Source organism: Acipenser ruthenus, chromosome 3, assembly GCF_902713425.1.
Source record: "Acipenser ruthenus chromosome 3, fAciRut3.2 maternal haplotype, whole genome shotgun sequence".
Lineage (NCBI taxonomy): Eukaryota > Metazoa > Chordata > Actinopteri > Acipenseriformes > Acipenseridae > Acipenser > Acipenser ruthenus.
This window is the reverse complement of record NC_081191.1, coordinates 79,534,128-79,551,583: the sequence shown is the minus strand read 5'-3', so window position 1 is coordinate 79,551,583 and position 17,456 is coordinate 79,534,128. Positions and strand designations below refer to the sequence as shown.

Below are 17,456 nucleotides of genomic sequence, written 5' to 3'. Positions count from 1 at the left end.
CACTACAATCAGCACACGTTGGTTTGCTGTGGGAAGCAAGGTACACGTGTTTAATAGCATAAAAGGAATATCACGTTTACCATTTAAACGCAGAATATGAAAGAAATAACACAATTCTGCCTGCATCTATACAGAGCATTCAGAATATTCTAGTATTACAAATACGTAATATTCTGAATACTTGTGCCATGTAAACATACTGAATGACTAATTTATAATAGTTGGTGCTGGCAGTGCTGTTATTTCTGCGCATGTGCCACATACGGGCATGTACTCAGAATTTAAATAATATAAATAAGTACTGTCATGTTGCCGTTTTGTTCAAGAGGCCTTGTGCAAAAGTGAAATTTACTTCAAAAGTTTGATGCATGTTTTTTTTTTTTTTAACACAGCAAAATCTGAAACCGTTCAATTGACTCTCTAAAGAAACACTTCTCCCGAACTCTGTGTTATCCCATAACCCTGCGCGCAGCGTGACGGAAGTAAAGAGGGGGGTGGGGGTACAGTAACTTTAGCAGCGTCGGCTGATCTCGATTGGCGCGCGATTCATTTTGAAAATAGAAAGTGTTACAGAAAAATGGAGATTGAAAAAGGCACTCAGGAGAAAGAGGAGTTTGTGGCTTTTAAAGAAGTAGCAAGTGTTGCCAGGGACTGGGTGGTGGATTTTATGTTTCGATCTCTTTGTTATTACTTCACAAACGACCAATACAAGGATTTTGCACACACGAGGGACGTCTTGCAAGGTTTGCTTTTATCCCTTCTAATTAATTACGCAATATTGTTTTCATTAGTTTACAGTTCGGCCGCTTAAAATCATAAATTCATAACCCAATGAGTATATTTGTTTTAATTGGACGGCTGCTGTGCAGACAATGTATCTATCAAATAATAACCGAGTAAGTTAAACAAATAAGACATTATTACAGTATTTACTTAGGACTCTTAGCTTTGTATCAACTTTAACTGCATGTTACAAAACACTAAAGTCTTAATAAAGAGAACCTTCAACAAGTCAAGAAAGCAGGTTTGTCGATAACTACTAGTAAATAAATGAGTGTTTATTGGCCTTTTATATGAAATAGCCTACTTTATAACAATAACAACAGAGAAGTTAGGTTATTTTTCGGGTTGTACAGATTGGGGTTTTTGGCTGCAATGAATCCTCCAAACTCTAGATGGCAGTGTAAATATAAAAATCTATCATGCAATAGTGGAACAAACCAAATACTGTTAATAAACTGTTTTAAAGGGAAGATAGCTTTTAAAATATTGTGTGTGAGCAAAAACACTACTTTTAATTATTCAGAATAATGGTTTCAAAATTTTTAAAAGTTAAAAGATGTCTTAAAGCTGGGAAGATGGCCACAAAAGAAACACTAGCTACTCGGATCACTGTTTCATCCGTTGTTGTTACTGGGAAGGTGGGTATTAAACGTCTTTATGATAAAAGGGCAAATAAACAGTGTTGTAACTAGGATGTGTATTATAATTGTGTTTGAGGGAATATAGCACAGAAACACTGTCAATCGACACAGATCACTGTTTTCCATGTGGTTTTACTGAGAACATTGGTATTTAGAACCGTTTTTGAGGTGTTTTTTTTTTTGTTTGTTTTTACAGGGGAGATGGGTATTCTAAACATTAAACAAATTGTTTTACTTTGCCATCTTCTAAACCTGCACTGAAATATGTTGATTCTGATCAATCACACAAACAGTTTTAAGGTTAAAAAAAAAAAAAAAAAACACCACCACCACCCACTGATATTAACTTTTTCTTAAATTGAGGCTTGCTAATCAAGAAAGGTGGAATAGTTATCTGGTGGATCGGGGTTCTCAAGTGTGGGGCCGACAGCAGTTATTATTTTATGTATTAAAAAAAAAGTCTGTCACTACACCTCATCGGTTCAGCGTGAATCAGCAGGTCCGTCCAAAAAATGAGTTTTTGTTTACAAGAGTAGAAGACACGTGTATTTGCCTGATATGTGGTGCGGGAGTTTCAGTTGGAAAAAAATAGCAATGTTGAGTGGCACCAGGCAACAGAACACAAGATTTTGAAAAACATTTTCTGCAGGAAGCAATTTCTGAGTCAAAAAAAGTGAACTAAAGCCGACTTTGCAGAAACAGCAGTCTTCTTTTTTTTTTTTTTTACCAAAACCGTGAAAAAAGCAAATGCTGTAACAAAGCCTCTTTCCAAGTTGCTTACTTTATAGTAAAAAATAAGACGGCGTTTACAGATGGTGCATTGGTAAAGGGCTCAACGACTGTCATGGCCAAATCGTTCTTCAAAGATTTAAAATGCAAGTCAGAAATAATGTCTGCTGACGTGAAACTAGGAGCTAACACTGTAGCAAGGGGAGTATCGTTGTTATCCGAAGATGTCTGTAATAGTTGTCAGTGATTTATGTTGTCCGTGGTTTTCAATGCAGTGTGATGAATCTGTGACACTGCTAAGCTGGCGGTATTTGTTCGAATGGTGTTTGAGGACTTTAGCGTGAAAGAATAGTTTTTGACATTATTGCAATTACAAGCTAAAAACCAGAGGGGTAGATATCTATAATGAGGTTAAAATTATTTTGTAGAAAAAACATATCGCTCGAAAAGCTTGTGTCAATAACAATAGCTGGAGCCCCCGCAGTGACTGAATGTCACGTGGGCTTCATAGCATATATTGCAAGACAGGCACCAATGTTCCCCGTTTCCCTCAAATACCACTATTTTACGTCAACAGGCACTTAGCGGCACAGTAATGGGATTTGACTACGTTATGACTTCTGTTGTAAAAATAGTTAACTCAATTCGAGCTAGAGGCGTACGACACCGTCAGTTTCAAACACTACTCCATGAAGTTTCCGCTGAGTATGCCGATCTTTTGCTTCATCCTGAATATGGTGGCTTAGCAGAGGGAGAGTACTTCGCGTATTTCTTGATTTTGTGTCAGAAATTACAACTTTCATGGAGTCAATCCAGCATTTTCCGGTTTTGCAAGAAACGTTGGAGGGAAATGAAGCCGTGCAGAACTTTTGGACACAAGTAAATACTGCGATCTCTTGACCAGACCCAGTAAATACTGAGATCTCTTGACCAGTCTTGGGCAAGAATTTAATGACAGTTAATGGTTTTCAGCAGCTGGAACCTTGTGTAATGTTTGTTTTGAGTCCCTTTTATAGATGTGGATGTAAGTAACATTTCTGAACAAGTGGGGTCATTGTTTAATCTGGATTGTGTTGAACTGGAGATGTAGATTCTTAATCTTCAAATCAGTTGAAATCAAGATGCCCAGTGTCTGACTTCTGGACTTTAGTGGACAAGGACAAGTACAGAAATCTCTGCACAGCAGCAATTAAAGCAGCGTCCTTATTTGGTCCCACTTTTCAGACATTAACTTTATCAAATCCAAATTTTGAACCTGCCTGAGTGACGAGCACCTGAATGACTCCATCAGGGTTGTGCTTTCTAATTACAAGCCAGATTTTGCTGGGCTGGTAGACCGCATGCAGTGTCAAGCCTCAAATTGAAATCTAGGTAAGAATAACATTTCTTTATTTTTAGCTTGGAGTTCTTTGAAGAGTGGCTCAAATGGTTTTGGAAATCAGAAGTAGCTCTTCATAGTAAAGGTTGGAGACCCCTGCTCTGGAGGGTAGTGGATTGCGTCACTAACACATTTTTTAGAAAGGATATACAAAAAAAAGAGAGAACCTAGAGCACTGAACTGGTAGAAATCAAGACCGAAACTTATCCAAATGCATCATCGTCATCCATTTAAAAATATTTAGTCCTTTTGAAAAGCAATCTTCCCCATACAACCATGCAATACACTGTTCTGGTTACAAGAGCAGCCTTTCCTTCCTATGTAGACACATCTTCCCAGTTAAAATAGACAGAAAACAGTGTTTTGAGTAGCTAGACAGTTGTTACCTTGGCACCTTCCCTTATAAATACATTTCAAATACCTATCTTCCCAGTAAAAACACATGGACATCAATGAGCTGTATAGGTAGACAGTATTTCTTTGCCATCTTCCTACAAAAAACTCTTGCTAATACCAGTCTTCCAAATAAAATATCGACAGAACAGCAATCCTGGTAAGTGTTGCTTTGCCGCATTGCCCCACATCAACCATCTTCCAAGTAATAATGGGCAGAAAACATTGTTCTTTATAGTTTCTTGTCATTTTCACATTGCATAGACTAAACAATATTCCTCCTAGAAAAGTGGATGTAACTGCTAGGGGTGAGACAATTCATCATGTATAGATGCATCGCGACACTTCACAATACAATATACTTCTGTGTATCGTGATACAAGCTTGACATTAGTAGCAAATATGCCACATTTATTAAACTGTAAATCATGAAAGAAATTGTTTTGTTTTTTTTTAAAACGTAAACTCCATTGATCCTAGACATATCCCATTGTGCAATGAGTCGGCCAGACACTAACGAAATTTAAGCAGGAGTAGAGGAAACTATTTATTTATTTTTTTCCTCTCCCCTGTATTCCATTGCTAACAAGCAGGGACACTGTACTAAATGTTTTAGAACAGGCTGCTGAAACGCTGCCTGGCCAGGGTCAGTTGAGACAGCTGTGATTCTGGCCAATGGGAGTGTAGAGGAGGCGGAGAAAGCCTGCCTTGTTTGTTGTGGACAAGCTGGCGATCGGTGCAATCCATCGCCTAATACTATATTTGTGCCGGCTGCTTTATTAAAAAAATATTAAGATTATTTTCTGGTTTTATCATTCAGTCCATTTGTTGTATTATTGTACTGTAAGGTGATATATAGTACTTAATAGCTATACATATGCAACAACAAAAAAAAAGCATATTCCTCTTGTTGAGATAGTGTAAAACCCAGGTGCTTGTGAGAGATATTGGGGGTTCATGTATAGAGGCTGTACGCCTTTAAAAAGAAAGGTGTGATGGGGTATCAGCTGTCAGCTATCAACACTTGTCAGCTGACATACAAATGCTTAAGTGCAGAGGTGCTGGATTATTACACTACGGTTTCATGCAACAGTTATGATGGTGACCAAACGTGTGTGAGTACTGTTGTGTAAAAAAAAAAAAAAAAAAAAATGGTTAATGAACAGTTGCATTCAAAAAATGTAGAACAGTGACAAACAAAAATAAATGTGCATTAACAAAATGCCCTGAAAACTTAACATAAAGAAAACAATTTAAATGAAGCAATAAGCTCAATAATTAAGCTAAAAGGAAGTGCAAAAGTTACTTTGTGTGTGTGTGTGTGTGTGTGTGTGTGTGTGTGTGTGAACTCCAATAAACCTACGTTATCTTCCCCCAGTCAAATCGTAGAGTGCCTAAATAAGCATGGTAATTTACCATAATAAAAAACAGTAATGAAAAATGTAGAACATAAAGAGCAACCAGATATAGTCAACGAAAGACAACACATTATTCCAATTCTTTTGTCATAATATATTTAAGGTAAGGCAAGTTTATTTTTCCATTAAAAGTGCGCCCAGCTATAATGTTCTGCTGCCCGGCTGTACAGAATTCCTGGGGAGAACCCTGGTATTGATCTGAAATATTTAAGTCCGTGAAGCAGAGATTAGTTTTTCTTGATACGAATCGTATCGTGGCTTGTGTTTTGTGATGCATATCATGACCTTGGTGTATTGTCTCACCCCTAATAACTGCATTTTCAAGATTTTTTTTTTCACACCTCTGCTTACTAAAAAGCAGAACATACTTTCCAAACAACATTTAGGAGGAATAAAACACTTTTTTTTGTAGTGCCATCTAGTGTCTGTCATATGTATTGCAGGCAATAATCCCAGTCATCCAATCCTCCATTTTATTTAGTATGACCCTATTTTTCTGCTCTTTGTGATTAGTACTGTAAACCTGTGAAAAGAGCTAGTATCAGTAAAAGTTAAAATAAGGCATTGACCACCACCAGACAGTAAATTAATTCCCTGTGCAACTGATATTTTGACCCCACCTGAAATCCTATTTTAATATCTGTTTCACCCCACCTTTTATGATGATTGCAGTCATTTTCAAAGGTCCTAGTTATGTTGGTTCAGTATTTTTTCAGTATTAAAGAAATGTAAAAAAAAAAAAAAAGTCTTTGTATGAATGTAAAAACTGTAACTTTTTTTTTTTTTGGTAATGCTTTTTTTTTTTTAGCTATAGGATTAGATTCCAGCCTCAAGTCTGATCAAAATAAGAAGTTTCAAGCATGTCTCTTTCTGTCACGAATTGTGGAAGGGAAAAATTTGGGTAAACTTTTTTTTAATGCTTTTTACTTTCTTTTTCCATAAAGCAGAGAAGCGCACAAACTGATTTTTGAAAAATGTGAATGTGGGAAATTTAATATACAAAGCATTGGGAGAAAGTCTTTAAAATGTATATATTTAATGTACCTGTATTCTAAAATGTATTGAACTATTACTATATTTAAACATAGATTTTCAGCTGACAACAGTAGCAATGTAAAAACATGGAATATAAAATAAAATACATTTAAAATAAAATGATACACATTGGACATGTATAGCAGGACCAAACCCATTGCAGTCTGGATTTAGGGTTCAAGGATATTAATGTTTTCCAAATTTAATCAGATATTAGTATAGTGTACAATATTCAGAATCTACATATCCTGCTTCTAAATTACCAAATGAAATTCCAGTTCAGAATATATCCTATTGGATTTGTCATCTAAACATTTCAATTACTGTAACATTGCAGAACAACCTCAAAAGAAAGTACTAATATTCTGAATTAGCAGGGTAATTCTGTGTTTTTTTTCTTATATAAATCCAAGATTGCCAGTTTGAAGAAGATGACAAAATTACACCATTAGAGTCTGCATTGTCTCTCTGGAGTTTAATGGAAAATAAACCAGAGGGCAGAAAAGAGGGTCTATATGAAGAAATCAGAATGCTGATATTTGTTCAGGTCTGGTTCACTCTACTTTTCATTGTTTCTCAGATTTTCTTAGAGTAAAGATTAAAATCATGACATGTTTGACAATTGACTTTTGCAAAACTAGAGTTTCTGCTAACAGTTGCTTCCATAGTTGTTTTAATTAGCTTGTCCGATACAATAAAGCATGTATGTAATACGAATACACATGCTGTAACATTTCAGTCTTAAGTACCGGCACTATTGGTATTTCATTTTAGTTAACATATATTTTTCTTATGAGTTGGCCACCACAAAATGAGCCCAGTGTTTCATTTGTTTTGTTTAGGCTGTAGCAGTTTCAATGGAAAAAGGCCAGTATAAAAAAGCTTCCCAGGTCCTTGACAGGCTTTCTGAAAAACATGCAATGCAAGAGGTAGGACCTAATATTTTACAACAAACAATATGTTTAATATATTGCTCAGTACTCAATACAGTAAGTGCTTTAATACTTTTGTTTTTCATGTATCTCTTAAGCTAAAATAACAAACAGGCTGTTTCAGTTTCTGGGAAAATCCCCCTGCTCATGCAATGTAGCTGCCAGATGTACTGTAGTTGGGTTTGGGCTTGACTTTGGCAGTGCTTAGATTATGCAAGATGCGCTACATGGAGTTTAGAGCAGGTGAAAAGGCATGCCTTGGAAGTAAAAGCAGTGGAGGTATATTACAAGTGTGCCTTTAGGCCCACATCAGTTTTCTTTTGGGGGTAGTCTTAAGATTAGTGTTAATCAAGCCTGTGAAATCAGCCTATAATGGAACATTCCGATCATTATGGAGCCTGTGGACATTCATCACTGGAGGAGCTGCAACGCCACAAAAAAAACAGCGATATTTAACAAAAAAATAACATCCAGTGATTGACACTTCAGAATTTTTATCTATTTGGGCAATTGTGTTCTATTGAATCTAATTGTATTCATAATGTTAAAGCTGAAATATGTTCCATGACTAAATGTATCTTAGTTTTGAAAGGATAATTTCAGTTTGTTTGTTTATTTGTTTTTGTCCCATCCCAAACAGTCCTTAAAAATGAAGCTATCCCTCATTGTTACCAAGAAGGACACGTATCATCAGTTTCTCATGGCTTTCAGTTTTGACGCCTTGCTAAAGAAAGTCAAGATATTTATAGATTCTTTTTTAAAAGATCACCCTTCAGACTTCCTCCTAAAGGTAGGTAACCAACTCCCTCCACCTCTAGCAAGTATGGCACGGTAGTATGTTCAGTGCTTTGGTTCAGAACTTGTAGATAAATACTCTGAAGCAGGGCTTGGAATGAACTTTTCCATGCACTAGCCACCATGGCTAGTGGATGGAAAAATCCACCAGCCACACAGACATTTTACCGGCCAATCATCGTTCCAGGGGGTGATGACGTCAAAAGAAAATGCAAAAACAAGCAACGTTTATGAGCATTTAATCATATCCTGATGTAACTATCACTATTTAATCATATCCTGATGTAACTATCACTATTATCTGCTGTATTATTGAATTGTGGTTTGTCACACTTGAACAAAAGTTATTGTATTTCTTGCTCTTATTGTATTACTTGTATTGTAACACTTGAAATGTATTTGCTTACGATTGTAAGTCGCCCTGGTTAAGGGCGTCTGCTAAGAAATAAATAATAATAATAATAATAATAATGAGCAGTCTCAACGGGGTCTGAAACAATCTGCCTCATGAGTGAAGATATAGCTTCTGAGATATGTAGGGCATCTGCCGTCTCCACAGACTTCATGCTCACAAACTGCACAGTCACCAGCCCTTTCTGGCAGAATCATACATATACTAGCTCCTCTTCTATGACAGCGCTTTCGGTTGAACCATCTGACATCACTGACAGGAACTTTGCACCTTTTATTTTCTCTTGCAGCTGCCTTCTTTCTACCTCAGCAATATAGTGCATAAATCTTGCTTGTTTGTCATTCCTAGATTTAGCCTGTTCTGTTCATCAACCCTATATTTAAAAAAAAAAGCTATTTTCTATTATCACACTTTCTGACTGAGGATCTGCTAAGCATTAACTTACTATGTTTTTTAAAGCTTTAAAACAAGTCAGTTCAAGATACAGTTGATTTCAGTAAATAGTAAATTCACCAAAATTCATCTTAAATGCCAAATAAGAGTTTACTTTATTTAATGTGGTTGCAGTATAGCTTACTAGCAATCATTTGATCAATTTTTCAGAATATGTAGCACGTAAAATAATATTTATTATTATTATTATTATTATTATTATTACAGAAAATATTGGACGTGCTATGCTGTATTTAAATTTGTAGCACAGTAATAATAATGACAATGTGTTGAACCTGGGGTACTTTGTAATTTACAAAGTGTTTAAAAGCAGTTGCTGTATTAAAATTAAAACTTCACCGGTTACACTTTCAGTGAGGTTAAAATACTCACAAGTTGATTGCATTTGTTCAGCAATTGATACCCATGCGTTTGCCGGTATAAACTGCACGGCGACACGACAGCGATGATCGCAGGTCGCCTTGCTCTTCAACGACAGTCGAGCGATGGAATAACAACCGGCCTTAACACTTTGAATGCCACATTGTTTTCCCATAGAATGTTGTCTTTCACCATCATTCCACATGATTTAGTGAGGTTTTTTTTATATCCTTGAATATCTAAAAGAAAAAAAAGATACAACAAAAGTACAAAAGATAATACTCCCTACTTTGCAGGCTATGAAATGGTTGGTTGTAAAGGTATGCATTTTGTTATTTGATTGGAAAACTGGGTACAAATCAGTACAATATAGGTAAATCTGAAATAATTTCCTAATAAATATATATACAGTACTTTATACACTGTCTTCAGGAGAGGATAGTGTTTGAAAACTACTATATACTATTTTTTAATCGTTTTAATTCACAAAACAACAATAAATATTTCAACAGTGCAAGTTCAAATTAATATATAGGGAGACCATAGATGCATATTTAAAAGTGAATTTTTTTTTTACATGTATAATTTAACTACTGTATATACAATAAATACAATGTTTTCACTGTACAACTGAAAAACTACCTCATCTTTTTCTGTCTCGCTAGCTAAACTGTCCTGAGGATCACAACTTTCGGGCTCACTGTCTTGGTCGGCACATAGAAGACCCACAGCCTGCAGTAATTCAAGACATAAATAGACAACACTGCCAGGGCAATCTAATTTTCTTCAGCGAAAATAATTTTCAGCATTTTCACCATCTTTTTCTAAACTGTTTTTGCTGTTCTCTGGTAGCATTTTTATTTGTAAAAAGTAATCCCAGAGAGAAGGCCGTACAGCCCAACACGTCTTTGAGGGTTGTTTTTTATTTATTTTTTTAACCTGTGTAAGTTTCCCACGGTGCTCAATCTGACAAGCTGCCTGCTATGCCCTTCAGACACTGAAAGTTGTTTTCTTGATCGGTCATCCAGCAAAATATTTCCCACACATTTAAATAATATTTGCATTTATTGTAAATCAATTAGAAAAAAAAAAACATGTAAACATTACTTCAATTAATTTAGCAGTAATCATTTTTTTTTTAGCAGTAAGCATTTACAGGTTCTAAAAAGAATGACATACAATAATATTTATACTAGCTTATTAACTGAAGCCGTTTATAAAAATCCTTTTAGATTTAATTAAGTAAATGTCAGAAACTAACCTCAATTCTTAAACGAGAGAGAGAGAGATGCTGACGGACTGTATGGAAAACTAGTCTTATCACTTCACAGCGCAAGCACCGCCTCCTTCTGCCTTGTTTGGTTGTCAGCAACATCACTTTTTGGGAAAAAAAAAAAAAAAAAAAAACAACTTGAATGACCGCATATATTAAATAGACCAACCGAAAACAGAAGTTGTGGTGCTTATTGTAGTGACAATTTTTTTTCAAGTTACTTTTGTTGTTTTAGCCAACAGCTTCTGTTTTATTTTTATTTATTTATTTATTTATTTATTTATTTTTAATTTAGTCGGCTGTGGGATAGCCTGGACTCGAACCGGCGACGTCCAGGCTATAGAGCGCATCCTGCACTCTAGCGAGTGCTTTTACTGAATGCGCCACTCGGGAGCCCTGCTTCTGTTTATTAACGGTACAGTGGTCTGTCACAAATTCACACCACTGGCACAGAGCCGCTGGCATTCAATGTGTTAAGTGTACAAAAACGTATCCGCCGTAATTGGCTGGTGTTAATTTCGAACCCTGCTGAAGTAATTTTAATGCTTGTGTTAAAGCCTGTTTTTTTGGGGGGGGTTTTGCATGCTGTAGATATCTCAATTTCATTCTTGCTGTCACCAGTTACTCAAAGTAATGTTGGTATAATGATTGTTCTCAGGAAATTCTGTGTTAATGGACAGAAGCCTGTTTAACCACTGGACTTTCAGAACTGTTACTATAACTGGTTGGAGAGGTTATCTAATACATGATGGAAAAGTACTGGACACTTGTGAAGGTTAATCTAAATCTGCTTTATCTCAAGGCAGCAACAAAAGTGGTGATGGTCTGTAATGAAAATGGAATAGAAACGCAGCAGTCCAAAGAGAGTGAGGAATGTAGAACCCCACCGCTGGAGAGCCAAAAACCTGAAAGGTACCGAGACCAGGACCTGAATACCTATTCTATCATTGACCCTTCGCACCTCCCGCACCTCATTAAAGCTTGCTTTTAATTTAACAAATATTCCAATGCAACTTAAATAGTTACTGTTTTTACAATTGCTTCCTCTTATAGAAAACACCCAACAGTACATTGTAATCTTTTCAGTTTTTTTTTTCCAGTAACTCCTTTTACAAATAATACATTTGATGATGATAAATTACTTTTCTTAGCAACGAAGAAACACAACAGTCTACATTGCCAAAAGCCACGGATGAAAATGGGTATGTATTTATTTTTTGTCTGTTTTTAATGAATCCCCATGAGGGGAGGCTTTATGACTGGAAATCTGCTGCTGCTGCTTCAGCTGCTTATATCTTGTAAACCATTTCATATGTGGACTTCATATTTTCAGTGTTCTGGAAACCACAGACAGTACCTTTCACTTTGCCCTAAAATTTTACAACGCTGCAGTCACCGGTGTCATATGCCAGAAACCATATTAGTCGTATTTGCAGGGTTATATAGAACCCGCATGCTGAATTTGTTTGGTGACCATAACTAAGGCTGTATTATTATTTTTTTTTTTTTTTATGGTTCACAGATTTGAGTGAAATTTACCCATTGCCATGTAATATGTAGTTGCTTGTGAAAATTCCAATTTCTGTTAGAATTATATATATATACAGACGTGCTCAAATTTGTTGGTACCCTTACAGCTCATTGAAATAATGCTTCATTCCTCCTGAAAAGTGATGAAATTAAAAGCTATTTTATCATGTATACTTGCATGCCTTTGGTATGTCATAGAATAAAGCAAAGAACCTGTGAAAAAGAGATGAATTATGGCTTATTCTACAAAGATATTCTAAAATGGCCTGGACACATTTGTTGGTACCCCTTAGAAAAGATAATAAATATTTGGATTATAGTGATATTTCAAACTAATTCGTTTCTTTAATTAGTATCACACATGTCTCCAATCTTGTAGTCAGTCATTCAGCCTATTTAAATGGAGAAAAGTAGTCACTGTGCTGTTTGGTACCATTGTGTGCACCACACTGAACATGGACCAGAGAAAGCAAAGGAGAGAGTTGTCTGAGGAGATCAGAAAGAAAATAATAGACAAGCATGGTAAAGGTAAAGGCTACAAGACCATCTCCAAGCAGCTTGATGTTCCTGTGACAACAGTTGCAAATATTATTAAGAAGTTTAAGGTCCATGGAACTGTAGCCAACCTCCCTGGGCACGGCCGCAAGAGGAAAATCGACCCCAGATTGAACAGAAGGATAGTGCGAATGGTAGAAAAAGAACCAAGGATAACTGCCAAAGAGATACAAGCTGAACTCCAAGGTGAAGGTACGTCAGTTTCTGATCGCACCATCCGTCGCTTTTTGAGCGAAAGTGGGCTCCATGGAAGAAGACCCAGGAGGACTCCACTTTTGAAAGAAAAACATAAAAAAGCCAGACTGGAATTTGCTAAAATGCATATTGACAAGCCACAATCCTTCTGGGAGAATGTCCTTTGGACAGATGAGTCAAAACTGGAGCTTTTTGGCAAGTCACTCTATATCAGCTCTATGTTCACAGACGAAAAAATGAAGCTTTCAAAGAAAAGAACACCATACCTACAGTGAAACATGGAGGAGGCTCGGTTATGTTTTGGGGCTGCTTTGCTGCGCCTGGCACAGGGTGCCTTGAATCTGTGCAGGGCACAATGAAATCTCAAGACTATCAAGGCATTCTGGAGCGAAACGTATTGCCCTGTGTCAGAAAGCTCTGTCTCAGTCGCAGGTCATGGGTCCTCCAACAGGATAATGACCCAAAACACACAGCTAAAAGCACCCAAGAATGGATAAGAACAAAACATTGGACTATTCTGAAGTGGCCTTCTATGAGTCCTGATCTGAATCCTATCGAACATCTATGGAAAGAGCTGAAACTTGCAGTCTGGAGAAGGCACCCATCAAACCTGAGACAGCTGGAGCAGTTTGCTCAGGAAGAGTGGGCCAAACTACCTGTTAACAGGTGCAGAAGTCTCATTGAGAGCTACAGAAAACGTTTGATTGCAGTGATTGCCTCTAAAGGTTGTGCAGCAAAATATTAGGTTAGCGGTCCCATCATTTTTGTCCATGCCATTTTCATTTGTTTTCTTATTTACAATATTATGTTGAATAAAAAATCAAAAGCAAAGTCTGATTTCTATTAAATATGGAATAAACAATGGTGGATGCCAATTACTTTTGTCAGTTTCAAGTTATTTCAGAGAAAAGTGTGCATTCTTCGTTTTTTGTGGAGGGGTACCAACAGATTTGAGCACGTCTGTGTAATATATATAATAATAATGTTGCACTCAGTCTGGATTTGGTCAGTCACCAAAAATAATTACCATTTTGCGGTTTTGAGTATTTACAAATGATCAAAGAACGAAATGAAAAGTTATTTCGTCAGACGTGTTTTTACTGTGTATTTGCGTAATGTATATCTTCAGGATATAAATGACAACTGTTTTCACATCCCGGATAAGTTATTTCACAGTTTGGGAGCTAAACTACAGTACAAAGACTACTACTGTACTATATCTAGTACTGAAGTGTACTGTAATTATCTCCATTTAATAACTACAGTATTCTATTCATGTTTTTAGAGTATATTATATACTGGACTAGATGTTACGATACCAACAGTACTCCTTCGTTCCTTTTACAAAACAAAAAAATGAGGTTGAATCTTGCTTTAGATTGTTTATCTACTGAGTTAGTTGAAACAGGTTCAGATTTTACATTTCAAGCCTTTTAAACCTTGATTTAAACATCTTGTTTTCTTCTGTAGGCCTAAAAGAAAACTCTTTTCAATGCAGGAAGCTAATCCCTGGAAACCCAGAAGTACAAGAAAAGCAGTTGCCAATATTTCATATCAATTAAAACGTATGTTTTTTAATCTGTGTGATGGTTGCATGTTCCATTTTGTTATTTTATTATATGTAGTTGTGGGGGTGATGTTTTAACGTCATCAAATACTGTAATGATTCTACCATGTTTCAATAAAAACATAGGCCAGTGAACCCTACATCAACTTAAGGATTTGTTCTGTTAACTTAATGAAAGGCAATGAATCCACTTTGTTTGTACAGTACAAATGTATGTATTCACAAAGATGGATATTTGAGTGGCTGCTGTTGAGGTCCGATGGTGCTGCATTGAGAGCAGAGTTACAAAATTTAACAGGATCAGGACAATCTTTATTATGACGACCTATACACTTTCAAGCATTGGAACCCTCAAACAGCAGCATCACCAAAACAAAAAATCCATGTTTTTTTGGAACTCAAGTTTTCCTTAAATTAGCATGTTAAACTGCTCTGTGTGTGCATCTACACACCCCCGTGAAAAGCAATGCACTTTTTTAGAAGTTCTGCGCTAGGGCTGTGATTTCTGCAACAGAAATGATTGAATTCTGTGATAGTTTCTTTGTGCATTTTTATCTTTTTATGGGCTGTTCAAAGTTTCACAGTACATGCTGAAGTATATAGCAGATTAAATACACTAGAACATTGAAGCTTTACTAACTTGTATTCATTCCCAGAACAAACATCTGAGGCCACTGTCTGCTGGGAGACAGGAAGTAAAAACAAAACTGCATTAAGACCAGTATTTATTATCTGCCTTGTTGCAGCTTCCTTTGCTTTAGCTGAATTTCAGAGACGGGGGAATTACACACCAAATGATCATCAATTGTTGACTTTCTCTGATGTGCAAGAACGATATTGTACACTTGACAAAAAGTCTTCATACAAATGTCATAAGTGCTTCCGAGCACGATCAGCTGCTGTTTTACTGCATAAGTGGATTCTGCCTCCAGACACATACTTTGTACAAATTATATTTTAAATCTGTTTTTACTATGCATTTGCATGTGTTGCTCCCTAGATACTTGAGTCTGGCAATCAAGTCTTTTGATGGGCTCATGTACTGTGATGAGTTTGGAGCTAGTCTTATTCAAGATATAAATTGTTGTCATATGCAGAATAAGTTGTTTCACAGTTTGGGAGCTAAATTACACAAATTATAAACGATTCACCTTTTTTTTTTTTTTAATCCTGGCATGGCGACAAAAACTTGTGTGACCCAGGCAAAGGGATATCTTGTCTGTACACGTGTACTTTTAATCTAGCTGTTGTCACTGGAATATTAGTTTAAGGTTGTTGTTTTGTTTTTTTTTAGATTTTGTGCACATGGACAACTTTTTTTAAATCTGTTTTTACAGGTAAGCAGTCATCATTGCCAGTGGTCTCAAATGACAGAGAATCCAAGATATGTCAAAGAGAACCAAGAAGAAAACAGGTGAGTCTTATTGATACTTAGCACATATATACACTGTATAAACTCAACATGAGTATAAAGGGTTAGGCTGAAATGATTTCCTGATACCTGATCTACAGTCTCCATCAGATATAAACCACAGTTAAGTATTACAGTATTAAACTCAAAACTGTTAAATGTGAGCATTTATGTACTATATACAAATGTAATGGATTTTTGTACTGAAGAAAAAAAAATCAATTTCTACTCACTATATGTATTTTTGAATTGAGGTCAATTAAAAGGCCAAGGGAGAATTTGGCCAATAGATGGGCTAAATACTGTTGCAGTCTTGTATTCTTAGCAAGGCATTCTTTTTTTGTTCCTAAAGCCATGGTTATGGGAAGAAGACATGGAGCTGAAAGTGGGAGTGAAGCAGTTTGGGGAAGGACACTGGAGTAAGATTCTGCAGCATTACAACTTTAAGGGTCGTACTAGTGTCATGCTTAAGGATAGGTGGAGAACAATGAAGAAGCTGGACTTGGTCATTGCTGAAAGTGAATGACTTTAGGTGAACAATTCAGACTTTCCATTTCAGTGTTATTTTTAATACCATTGCAAAAAAAATGAGTTTTTACTCCATTGAATACAAATAATAGAAACCTAAAACTGAGATTCTTGCTGTTTGTGTGGAGAAAGGCAGAGTTCTGCACTTCAGTAAGAATGATAATTACTGCCAGTTATAACTTGCTTGAATATAGTGTGTGTGTCATATATATATATATATATATATATATATATATATATATATATATATATATATATATATATATATATATATATATATATATATATATATATATATATATATATATATATATATATATATATATATATATATATATATATATATATATAATTATACATTTTCAAATTTGAAACATTAAGCAAAAGTCATTTAGGATAACTGAACCAACATACAAGGATATTCAGCTACTAATGATATCCAGCTTTTCTCAACAAAGAGATCTGTTGGTATAGATTTATTTAGTTCTTTCCTTACATATGCATATAAGAAGTAAAACTTTGTACTTTATTGGCACAATGAGACCCTGCTTAATATAGTCTGTGTTTGCATCTATGCAAAGTTGTTTCAGAACATTTCCACTAGGTGGCAATGTAATGCAAAAAAAAAAAGAAAACTGTTCTTTCCATTGTTTTTAGTTATGCTTTACCCCATTTTCATGCAGTTTCTGTATGGCCACAGTGAGTGAGTTTTGTATGCGTCTTACTGGCAACATGTATAAGAATTAGGGGTTAGACCCGAATAGTAAATCTTAAATTAACATGCCTTAAAGATGTGGTTCATAGTCATTGCTGCGGTCACTCTTCAGTTTGTCTTTCTTTTGGCTGCAGAAATATTTTGTACGGTACACTATGGGGCTCTGTTACATGTAATGTCACCATTGTTGGAACTGGAATCCACTTTTTGTATTGTTGCTTGTAAAAGGGTTGTTGCTTTGAAAATCTAGCTGGCAGTCCAGTATAATAAGCAATGTATACAAATAACAAATGAAACAATGTACCTGAAAGTTGGCACCAACCAGCAGACACTTTAGAGTACAAAGCAGCATT

At 35.8% G+C, this 17,456-nt stretch overlaps 1 protein-coding gene across 2 annotated transcripts; it reads left to right on the top strand.

The window, feature by feature from the left end:
* Positions 1-429: 429 nt before the first annotated feature.
* Positions 430-16,614, top strand: terf1 (telomeric repeat binding factor (NIMA-interacting) 1). Of its 2 annotated transcripts, XM_034059080.3 has the most exons (10): positions 433-743; positions 6,151-6,243; positions 6,791-6,924; positions 7,220-7,306; positions 7,950-8,099; positions 11,405-11,514; positions 11,754-11,804; positions 14,353-14,447; positions 15,787-15,863; positions 16,213-16,613. In XM_034059080.3, the coding sequence occupies exons 1-10, from the start codon at positions 578-580 to the stop codon at positions 16,384-16,386; spliced, it is 1,137 nt and encodes a 378-aa protein (XP_033914971.3). In that variant the 5' UTR covers positions 433-577; the 3' UTR covers positions 16,387-16,613. The 2 variants fall into 2 exon arrangements, with proteins under 2 accessions (XP_058873245.1, XP_033914971.3); XM_059017262.1 differs by lacking the exon at positions 6,151-6,243 and having other exon boundaries at positions 430-743; positions 16,213-16,614.
* The last annotated feature ends 842 nt before the right edge of the window (positions 16,615-17,456 follow it).

Excerpts from the sequence above, each read along its gene's own strand:
- terf1 (XM_034059080.3), top strand. The coding sequence starts at position 578 with ATGGAGATTGAAAAAGGCACTCAGGAGAAAGAGGAGTTTGTGGCTTTT. Across the intron at positions 7,307-7,949 it reads AAAAACATGCAATGCAAGAG|TCCTTAAAAATGAAGCTATC; the intron begins GTAGGACCTAAT and ends CATCCCAAACAG. Across the intron at positions 15,864-16,212 it reads GAGAACCAAGAAGAAAACAG|CCATGGTTATGGGAAGAAGA; the intron begins GTGAGTCTTATT and ends TTGTTCCTAAAG.